The following is a 12,212-nucleotide window of genomic DNA, read 5'->3' as shown; positions in this document are numbered from 1 at the left end:
CATTCTCTTGTCTATTTTTAATCCCCTTGAAGCGATCAATAAAGTCTGACACGGCTCATAACAAAACTGCTTCGATAAAATATTTCCCCAGAGCATTGCAAATGACACACGAAAATTCATCTTCAAAAGTGGGTGCGTAACTAACGAAGCAGTTGCACGCTAATTCTCCCGTCAGCAGTTTTACAAGCTATTTTTGCTTATAGCGTCGCATTATTTAGTAAACGAGAACACATTAAACATTTCGAAAATAATAAACATTTCATATCGAATGAGAACATCAATAATTCTCAGGATCTCTAAATTGGCGGTTAGAAAGAAAAAAGAAACTTAGAGACAGCAGTTAATAAGTACCTGAAGGATATTGGCAATTTATCTCTCAGGTGCTTATTAACTGCTTATCTATGATCACATCAATAGTAGCTGCCGTTCCCTCGCAATACTGATTTTTGAAACGCCTTGTCAAAAGTATTCGAACAGTACCAAAGAACATATTTCATGCAAGCTGTTAGTTATAGAAACGTTGTAGTACAGAGGTGCAAATAGCTACAGGATAGATATTGTCTAATTTAGGATGAAAATCCATTAATTATCCATTCGGCTCCTTGATCCATTATGATGTTTTATAAAACATCATATACTTTAACGCATGTTAAGTTCTAGTGAATGGAGTTTCATGAAATTTTGCATTTGGCTTTTTCAGAACAATTTGCCAAGCGTTCCCAAATATCACTAAAATAAGGCCAATAGAAATCCGACAATTATTATTATTATTATTTTCATATGTATCGCATAGGCTATCCATATGAAGTATATTATAACTGAAGCACTGGATATTATGTTTGCTGTTTGCTGATTGGAGGAATTAATGGGAACATGGCGGATGCGCAAAAAATGAAATGCTCTCTGTTTGCGCATACAAGTCGTTGCAATTAGATCTTTTTTTTTTTTTTTTTTCATATCAGTTTACTAAATACATAAGTCATGAATTATTGATATTTAGCTGTTTATTATATTAATCACAGCAGAACCGTTAAACACTTGTTATACTATATTTTATGTTTTATTGAAATCCAGGAATAATAAATAAATGAACTGTAATATGGAAAAAGCATTGACAGCTTACTATGATTGTCTGAGTTATTAAATCTCGGACGGATATACGTGTTGCATTTCGGGAGCTGTTGATTATGGAGTATTATAGCCATAGAGTGAATATTACGTTGTAGAAGAGGGTGTAGTCAGATGATAAACAATTGCTTTTATATATTATTAGTTAATCAATTGCTAATCAGTTTTTAACAACATAATTTGATATCTACTTTTCGCTGGTATTAATCACAGAAAAAGAAAAAAAGTCAATTAATTAATTTAAGAAATAAACTAACGTGCCTGAAATATAACACACTGACTTTAACTAACTTGTTTGTTTAACTATAACGTGAATTTTGGACATCTATTCTGCAATTAGCTACTCTCATTTTAAATATACGCCTCCTTGTTCAAGTCACGTGATTAAGTGTAAAGATTCCCTCGGCATACAGTTTGCTGAAATGTTTCAAGGCCTTATCTGTTATTTCTGAATGATGAATGACGTGTATGGAGGATTTTCAGCTTAAAATCTGGAGATATTGCATTTTTTAAAAAATGTAATACCACCAAAGGTAGTGTTCGAGGTAATAGAATTAAATGTTTTATTTGCCATAAATTTCAAAATATGTAATTAGTATAGATTAAACAAAATAGATTAAACAAAAAATTTCTGTTTTTAACAAATGTCTCTCAAGTTATCTGAAAATCGAAACGACAAAGTGGCTAATGTTATTACAAGGAATTTTCCTATTAGAGAAGATTAGAGAGAATGAGCTCTTAATGACAATTTAGAATGTCGACCGCTCGTGAATTAATGTAAACTTAAAAAAGCAATGAAAACAAAACTGAATTCGCAGTAATAGTTAAGAGTGTAAAAAATAACAATAAGAGATAAGAAAAATAAAAATAACGGCTTAGGGAAGGCTCGCAAAGAGGAGGTAACTGTGATTAATCTGGTCGTATATGACTTAGAGGACAAGAAAGTGAAATACGTTGCTTTCAGCAACTGATGTCTTTCTTTTCTTATTTCGCACAATAACGATCCTCGATCTTAAGTAATTTGTTGTTTTAATGCACTTTCTGTTTAGTGTGCAGGACAAAGGCGTGTGCCGTGCATCCGCCTCGTTTATATATATTTTTAACGTCTACATAATGTGAAAGCTATTAAAATACCGTGGGTGCTTCTCAAAGAAAGGTTTGACTATATGAAAGTGCTGACGAAAGAGTTAAAAGCGATAGTTCCATTAGATGAGCTGCTTTATCCGAGAAGCAAGATTAACTTTTTTTTGTCGTTAAAAAAAGTCTCCCTCAATATTTCTTCCTCCAGTGCTTTCTCCATCTTGTGCTCTCTTAGTACAGTAGATAAGAAAGCATCTTTTTATTTTCTCCCTTTGGCAAGCGCATATCAAAAGGTATCTTCCATCTTTTTCGCCTCTTTTCTGTCACAGATAATAGAATTTGACCCGCATCTTAGGTGGATTTCGTTCGATATAGGTATAATTCATTCGTTTAACCTTTATTAATTTATAAAAATAATGTAAAAATTATTATCGTTATATTTATATAATTTAATTTCCATAATTTTTAATGTTGCCATTAGAATTTTTCTATTACAAGCTTTATAGAAAATGCAGAAATGTAAAGGCTATTGTATAGTTAACGTGCTTCAGTTTTCTGTATTTTACTTCAAGTATTTATTCATTATTTAATTAATTTTTAATAAACTAATTACATTTATCATTATATTGATTATTAATTAATTTAATTAAATAGTGCATTAATATTTATTCATTTAAAATTAAACTTTTTTTTTTTTATCTCTGTTTATATTTCTATATTAGTCCATTCCTTTTCGTAAGTGTTTATTTCCAGAATCAGTCCACCTTGGGTTACATTATGATACCGATCAAAATGTTTTCTCTGGAATTCCACCTACTCAGCTGAATAGCATTTCATCTAGGAAAACTGTCTATTTAGGCATGTACTCATTTATCATTTACAACACTAAAAACCAAGTTCATTGATCTGTAAGAATTTTATCAACACATCACTCCAATAATTTTTCATAACTTCTGGCTCTACAAACGCCTTCATTGACCAATTAAATTTTGAGATAGAGAAGAGTGTACAACGAACAAACAGGCTGTCTAGACGTAGTAGATTCTTGAGGGACTAGGATAAACTGTTTCATGCTGCTTCTTTTCAACTGATAAGCAATATGCCACTGTAAGCTAATAATCTAAATCGATTCTGAAAACTTCTAGAACCAGTACAGTAAACAAAAAAAAATAAAAATAAACAAAAATTAAGTATAGCAATGAGAAACTGAAAGAAATGCCTTCTTTTACTGTTCAACTATTGTACAGTAGGCTGGTTTACATCGTATGTGGGAATAAGTGTTGTATTGTTCATATATATATATTTTTTCTATTTCTGGAGGGTATCATACGGAAGTGTTCTACGTACTATATTGAGGTAAACTCCTCTTATTATCTTACTAATATATTTTTTTCAAATAAAGAGCCACCTGTTGTCCAACACATTCAAATGTTACTTCCTCTACTCGTACAAAGTAGCGCATCGGATTACATGAGCAGAAAAACCTTATTTTGAAACTAAGGTGCTCCAAAATGGATCTAATATCATAAAAAGTGCATGCAAACGACCATGATGGCCATAACCTTTTCTGCAGAAGCCATAACTTTTGCTTTTTTTTGATGTTGACATAGATGATGACGTAGACTTCATTTACATCAACATCGAAAATACACTTTTGTTACTTTTAGAATCTGAACAGCAAATATTCGAAATCTGTTATGGAGTGTTTGGAGATCTATTAGTATATTGCTATCAGTTGATGAGAGAAAATAAAACATTTTCTTCGTTCTTCAGAATTACTGACTTAATTCCTATGACAGCTACACACCACGTTCAATTAATGAACCACTTGATTCTGCAACCTCGTGCAAATTCGAATGCATTTTTGCTTGCCCGACCCTAAGAACGAAATATATTTTCGAACACGCTCTCTACCAAAGGAATGATTTTTCGGCTCCAAGGATATCTATATATATATTTTGTCTCATTGTTCTTGTTTTTGGCGCCCCTTAAAGAATGGCGCCCCGGGCAAGGGCCCTGCTAGCTTGTAGCTTAATCTGGCACTGGTTTTGACATTTCATGAAAACTATAGAGCGTTTTTATTTCATAGGATTGATTGATTTTGATTTTTATGACATATGACCAACTGAAGTGGTGAAGCACCAAGTCCGTATCTCATATGAGAGATGAAGGAAGGATTCATTGGACAGATATTAAATAAAAAATTTCCGTTGTTTCAACTTAACACAATTTTCTGTACATAAACATTATACCGAAGAATGTACTACGAACTGAATATTTACAAAGTGAATATTTCTAATAACATCTTATACATATTCCAGTGGGGTTTAGTCCACAATATATATATATATATATATATATATTTTTTTTTTTTTTCAGATAAGTGCATAAAATTTTGACACTTTTAAGCGAAAGAATCCTAGAAACATTAGTGAGAAACATAGATTTATTTAATATAAATTATTTAGTTAAGCTTTCATTCATTTGTTTGTTTCTTTTTTATTTTAATTTTCATTATTTATTGCATTACTCATTTCTAAAATTCGGGTTGTATTTAAATATTTCTGCAATTATATTTGTTGTTATAAATTACAAATACGTAGTCGAAGACGTTACTGCATCTAATTCAGAATGAACAGTAGGGTGGTAACTATTAATTTCTGCGAAAATCTATAAACGTAGCTTAGTCGATTACGAGGATTTGGTACTGACCGATGGCAAAAATGGTTAAAAGTTCCTAGTCTTTCTAATATATGAACAGAAGTAATAAAAGTCCCATAAAATCGCTACTAAACGAGGCAAGTCCAGTTCCAGAATCACTCTTCTGCCAAGCTGGAACATGAAACTGGAAAACACGGATTTCTTTCTTCTCTCTCTCTCTCTCTCTCTCTCTCTCTCTCTCTCTCTCTCTCTCTCTCTCTCTCTCTCTCTCTCTCTCTCTCTCTCTCCATTCTTTGCGTAATGTTGCACTTATTGTTGAAATAAAAAGAAATACTTTAGGCGACGTGGGCAATGATTGTCCTAGTCGGAGCATTAGAATTTTTTTCTGTATCTTCCGAAGGCGATTAAGTATAAAGTAGCTATTCAGAACTTAACTAGATGCAAGATAATTCACATTTTCTAGGATAACAGTTTCTATTATATGCATTAAGGAATGAATTGCATACTATTAATTAATCTGTATGAAGGAATGAGTGAATGAAAATGTGGTTCTTATCATATATGATTGGTTCTTTGTGTAATATCCAAATCGCACAATGGATAAAATTCTTCAAACGACCGTTGTCGCTGAGGGTTGTAGGAACGAAAATAAAAAGAAAAAAACAGTTACTGTTCACTTTGACTTGGTGAAGGTGAAGCAGAATAAGGAAGTTCCCAAAGAAATATAGGAAAATACGGTTCCAGAAATAATTTCCGGTCCTCGTTTCCGTACCAAGATAATTGAAAATTGAGGTTATACAGTTTCGATTTTTCCCTCCACGCAAAAATAATATAGTGTTGTTGCGTGCGGATGCAGGTATGTGAATTCATATTGGCCCACTTAGACATCTTTCCTCAACTTGGTTATCATTTTGATAGCATTTTAAATTTTTTTCTTTGTTTGGTTTCTTAGGATGCATTCTTTTCAGGAAATGTACATTTATAAAATGATGTTTATAAAGGGTGGGTTATTTATTAAAACTTACATTGTACGCATGAGAATGATATAAAGAGGCTGTTATACATACGTTTTGCTTTTCTAACGTATTAATTGATCTACTGTTCACAAAGAGACTTATTTTTCACTTTGACTATGAAAGAGTTGTTCAATATAAATGAATTACAGAGCGTGTCCAGTTAACAAACAGCAAATAATAAGCTTTATTGTGTACTAATTTCGCTCTTTAAATAATTAGAGTATTTGTGGAAAGCTTTGTAAGCGACATAAATCAAAATACCTACATTAAATCATGGAATAGATTGTGCACGACACTTGTAGAATCGTTCCAAAGAGCTTCACGATGCTACTCTTTGAAAAGGTCCACCTAAGTTTCACTGATTTTACATACTACAAGAAGGGTTCAGGCTAATAACTAATACTACCTAATTAACGGAGGCCTTTCCATAATTGCCTCAGAAATACCTAAAGAATGAACTACTCTTTCATTATTAAGTAAACGAGTATATGGAATATTAAAAAGTATATTAGTAAATGCAATTGGGAATATGTTTAAAAAATATTGATAAGAAATCAAAATCAAAATAATAAATTATTTATTCACTGTATATTTGTTTATTACCTTTTCTCTGATAATGCTTAACTTTTACGCTTTTCTAACGTATTAATCGATCAAATGGTGCATGTATTAAGATTGGGCTAGTTTATAACGAGTAACATATGTTTAATAACATACATGTTCTCTTGAATTTTTGTAATTTAAGTTCTTTTAAATTGTAATTAACACTTAGAACAAGATAAATTTAATGTTTCTTTTTAAATTGGCGTAAATTTTCTATTAATATTTTATCGTTAATATTTTGTAACTATCAATTATTTTAATCTTTGATTATTTGATGTTATTATCATATATAAATGGACGTAGACTGCGCTTGAGGTAATAAATATTGAATAAGTGATAAACTTCACTTGCTCTTAAAAGGACTCCGAACTTTGATCTCAGAGGACTCAGCTCAAGAATGACATATTGCTTTCTAATTCTAATGACCCTAGAGGTAAAGCCACTTAGCAACAATTATCTGCTGGTTTAATTAAAACTAAATGTTGCATTCATAAACAGACATCTTCGGGAATATTAAAAAATAAGATCTTAATTACCACAAATAATTAAATTTTCTAAAAAAAAGTTTCATTTTTTTTAATTATAGATACATAATTGCGTTTATTGACTGATAAATATTAATAAATTTTTTCAAGATCGTGTTTCTAAAATGTTTCTTCTATTTCCATAATTTAATATTTTCCAAATTATTTTACTTCACCGTTTTTCTAAATTAATTTCTATATACACACTCAAAATAAAATATAAACGAACTAGCAAAAACTCTGAACTATTTTTTTATAAAAAATATTTTAAAATATCGAAATTCGGAAGCATTGGAAAGCGTAAATTGAAATATATATATATATATATATATATATATATATATATAAAGAAACAAATAATTTGATAAAACGCCATTGCTGTTATTCATTCGACATATGTCTTAATATTATCGTTCCGCGCTAGCAATGAACTTTGTGACGATCCTGAGCATTCCTGAATATATTACTCCACTCAAGATGGACAAGTCGCTTTACGACAATCTACTTTTCTTTAAGTGGTAAAGAAATATCTGTCGGTATGCGTTGAGATAAACGATCGATACTTACTAAGTACACCTGTTTGATTTCCTCATAACTGTCATGGATAAGTTGGTGACCATACATTATGCTAAATACATTTACCGATGTATGTTTTCTGCTTACAATTAAATTAGCTTAATTTATTATAGTTAATGATAAATTATGAAGGAACAGTTATTCCATTATAAACATAAAATGGTGAACTTACCAACTGGAATCTTCTCTGGCACCGGTCGAACTAAGGCCAAAATGGAAGTAAAACATATTAGTTTTAAAATTAATACTATCCCTTTCATAGTCCTAGTGTTAAATGATACAGTGAAAGACTGGTGTGTGCATTGGTAATTAAACCTAGAGCTCTCAGAGCACGGATTCATGAAAACCACGAAGCTAAAGCTAACACAGCATTTCTGATGTCTGATATCGAAGCTATGCGAATTCACCGGATGGATCTATATTGCGCATGTGCATGGGATGCTGAGTGCAAGAGCGAAGTGGAAGCGGCGGTAGCTTCGCGGGAGATCTCATTTCGCGTTTATGGTGTGTGGTCATTATGCAATGCATGCTGTTGTGGAGGCGGCATAATTCCAATATTTCCAGCTTCGTGTTAATCAGCTGGAGTGTGCAATTCGAGCTAAAATATTACGGTGTTTACATTGGAACGTTTATTCGAGCCAATGGTAAAATAAAATTTAAAAAAATATGTACATGTATTGTTCTGATACTACCTAACAGTTGGGTACACTGGCTGAAATGAATTGATTGGCACTTTCTTCGACATTAGCTGATTAGTTTGTATACAGTTTTTACTATTTTACGAAATTTATTTATTTATTAATGATTTTTTAATACAGTTGGGATACTAAACAGCCTTTTATTTATTGTAATATTAAATACCCATTAATTGTACATATATGGTACTCCTAATTCAAATACTATATTAAACAATCGTATTTTAACGTGCATTGTTTACATTCAAGTAAACTTTCGTTTTCTGAATAAAATAGCGATGAGTTATATGAATAAAGCAACATTTAAAGGAATATCAGCTGATAAGCATTAAAACATAATTTAACGTTGGCTACATTTTATCATGTGTGATTGGCAGAACAAATATAGCAGAATCATTAGTTACAAAAGAGTGTATTGTGTGATAAATACAATAATTTAATAAAAAGCGCTTGCTGTAAAAAAAGGAATTCTTCTTATAAGTCAATTTTACTCCAGATTTAGGATTTCCAAAAAGAAGTTCTAAGGAAATCAATATGCCAAGAAGGCTACTATTTCAGGTAACTGGGTTACACATAACTCAATTACCTACAACAATAAACAAAACGCTGTGAATTACTGGTAACATTAGCACATTATTTTGAATAGACCACACCACGAGAAAAATTTCTTTTCTTAATTTTATAGACACACCACACAATTGCCTGTAGGAAGATTAATTATTTTATTAGAATATTAGCACTCTTTTAATAAAGAACTTACCAATAACTGCAAATTCATATGGATAGATTGTCTTTCAATCCGAGAATTATTTCTTGTGAAAGAGAAACTTGAAATAATTTACCCAATTGAACGGAGAGAAGTTACTATAACTCCAATAAAAGCACACACTCTACACATAAATACCGTATATATATTTAACACATATGATATAAAAAAGCAATACATTCCTTTTGATGATATAGATTTTGTAAGCCCCTGAAATTTTTGAACAACTGCACTGTTTATGTATTAGTGCATTTAAAATAACAGTCGGTTTTGTTTTTGCTCTATTAAATAAATATTTCTCAAAGGTATATTATCATATCATTGCGCTTATTATATGAATAAATTCATAATTATCTATTGATTAAAATATAGGATTTCAATAAACAGTGGGCTGGTTGTTCTACTTCAAAAATTATACATATCAAAAAATGAAGCCCGTAAGGCAGACAAATTCTCTTAGTAACGCTTTACACACCATCCACAATGGTGTGTAAAGTAACGAACAAAATATATTTAAACACTGCGCTCGTTTTCGTTTCCCGCCTAGCAGAGACGAATTAAAATCGAAAACGCTCAAACTTTCTCTCAAAGGTCTGTTTGAGACCGACTTCTTATCACTTCCACGCAAGAAGATCATTATTAAATCTTAATAGCAAGATGTCTTAGAGAAATCACACTATGGCAACTTCTTTCAGAGCTTGTTCTAAAGAATGCCTTCTAAAATACCTCATGAGAGAAGGTCTTTATATATAACAACCTATATGCAAAAGAGCTAGTTTTAATTGGTGACAACAGCACATCAGTTGGAACAAAGAGGAATAGATGACAGTTTTTCCTTGATGAATAGACATAGTCTTCAAATAGGGTAGATATCATCAGATAGGGTAGATATCATCAGTTTAGTTACTGACCGTCAAGGCAATGGCAAGCAATCATAATTCCTCTTTCTTCCAAGTCCTGTCAATATCGAGATCTTATTAACCATAAATATCGCAAAAAAAAGCCACTAATCAGAATCTACTTAACTCCGGAATTTTTCTCCCGAAGAACTGAATGACTGAAGAGGACTGATAATTCATTATCAGTCCTCTTCAGTCCTAACATCATCGACTCCCTCATTAGTATCATCAGTAGTCTTCCTTGTCCTCAGCGGAACACTTATAAAATCGAACCATCAACAAATGAACCTGCCTTCGGGGATAGAACAGTTGATATAAACACCATCCTCCCAAAACTGAGTGATAAAGACCTGAGTTCGAATTCCATTAATGACGCGAGGAAATGTATAGGTCTTGCTCGCAATGTGGCTGTATTAGTTGGTATCAGGCGAGGGAAGCATGGTTTTTCTCCCAGAAATTCAGGTTTTTCGTCTAGCAAACAGCAAATTGATAACAGAACACACGCAATTTACCGACAAAAATATATACGGCGCAATATGCACTAAGATGCTGATGTGCTTAAAACCCTAACAACAACCAACAAATGAACCCTAATGTAAGTCTTTTCAGGCTCATCTTAGAGTCTATATTGCGCCGTATATAAAATAATTCCATGGAATAAGCATGCCACACGAGTCAAATTCTGCCAGATGCACATTCTAGAATTCACTACTCTGTCGCTGCAAAGTCCATTGTCAATAACCTACAAGCGACCATAATCTATATATTAACCACTCTAAAAAGAAATACTGAAGTTACAATTGCGTATATTAACTTGGAAGATGCTTTTTGGCTCAACAACTGTATGGACAATAATCGCGTAACAGGTGTCCAATACACAGACAATGATGGTGCTGTGCAACATGTTTGCACACATGTTGGCACACCTAAGATATCTTAGCAAAACATTCCTCACACTGGAAACTGGCATTGCACTGTGTGCCCTGTCCGCACCAAACGTGTGGGATATATCGTCTCTTTGCCTTCACACACGTATTCTTCCTCAGGCATGACACAAAAGGAAGGGCGATTTGCGTGACTACTAGTGGCAAGTGTCTGCGAAGTGTGATTGAGCCATGACACTGCCACATTAAAACAGAATATTGTATTTATTATTAAGTTGTATTTATAAATTTGCATTATATAATGTTTAATAATATAGTTTGTTTAATAAATAATTAAATTTTATATAATGTAAACAGAACTAAACGACGTGCCACTCAAAAATTAGCTATTATGGCTTACATATAGCAAGTTAACCACGCATGCGCAAGTGGCCGATTTAGAACTTTCATGCTAACGATCATTAAACTGTGCTACAGATTCCTATGGATTTAATTTTTTGTATTTATGCACGTGTAAATAATTAATTTATTAAAAAAAACATAGTTATCACTATCATATGATTATAAACTTTAAACTAAGTGCTTGGACAGTGCACTGTGTAATTTAATTATTGATGAAAGCAGTGTTCCATCAAAATGAAATTTTATTTTGATTTAGTTTTCATTATGGCATCACCATTTGAAATCTGGTGACAACCACAAATTGTTAATCAACCGCAGCGTTCTCAGTTCATCAACACATAATAAGGAGTACGTCAAACAGGCCAGCTGTAGACTTCCTATATTGTATTCTGCAGTCAGCTGTACACTGTGACCATCCTATTATTTCATACGAATCACTTCAATTGTCTCTCAGTTCCGCTAATCCACGTCAGTTTTGCCTCAAACGCTTTACGTAAGATGGATGTTTTGTCCATTGTCTGCCATCCTTAATATACTTGCCCAGCGGAGAGTCGAAACATCCTATTCAACGCGCTGTCATGGAGATTGGCACACTTTCCCAAGCACCAATAGTCATGCCTCGTTTAAAGCTCGCCATATCGCTGCCCTTCCCATGCTTTTCACCTGTAACACAACGTATTAGCTTTACGCATACCTAGGCATCGGCTGTTGATTATATCTGACCTGGCCAAGGGTTTATTCCTGCAGTGCTATTTCTATTAAGATAGATAGTCCTGCTTGAATGCCCGACCAATGTATATAATAAATAAAATTTAAAATTCTGATTGTTAAAAGTGCTCAATAAAATACAGGCATTATTATCCGACACAAACCAGCCATAAACTTATGAATACATAAAAAAGTAAGAAAGATGTGTAATAAACAACGTATCATAAATTACTTTTTTTCATATGTAAAATTTTCAAACAGTGCATAGTC

General features: G+C 32.4%; 1 protein-coding gene across 1 annotated transcript in view; it reads right to left on the bottom strand.

Moving 5' to 3' along the window:
• Positions 1-7,966, bottom strand: part of LOC150088047 (glutamate receptor 1-like) — a 240,850-nt gene extending 232,884 nt beyond the window's left edge. Inside the window, exon 1 of the mRNA XM_090370548.1 lies at positions 7,761-7,966. Coding sequence (XP_090226674.1) covers positions 7,761-7,929 — 169 coding nt within the window. The 5' untranslated portion in view covers positions 7,930-7,966. The remainder of the gene's footprint in view (positions 1-7,760) is intronic.
• Between the last annotated feature and the right edge of the window lie 4,246 nt (positions 7,967-12,212).

Source organism: Mastigoproctus giganteus, chromosome 3, assembly GCF_048544385.1.
Source record: "Mastigoproctus giganteus isolate SK-2022 chromosome 3, ASM4854438v1, whole genome shotgun sequence".
Lineage (NCBI taxonomy): Eukaryota > Metazoa > Arthropoda > Arachnida > Uropygi > Thelyphonidae > Mastigoproctus > Mastigoproctus giganteus.
Note: the sequence above shows the minus strand (reverse complement) of the source record. Positions and strands in the feature narration are given on the sequence as shown.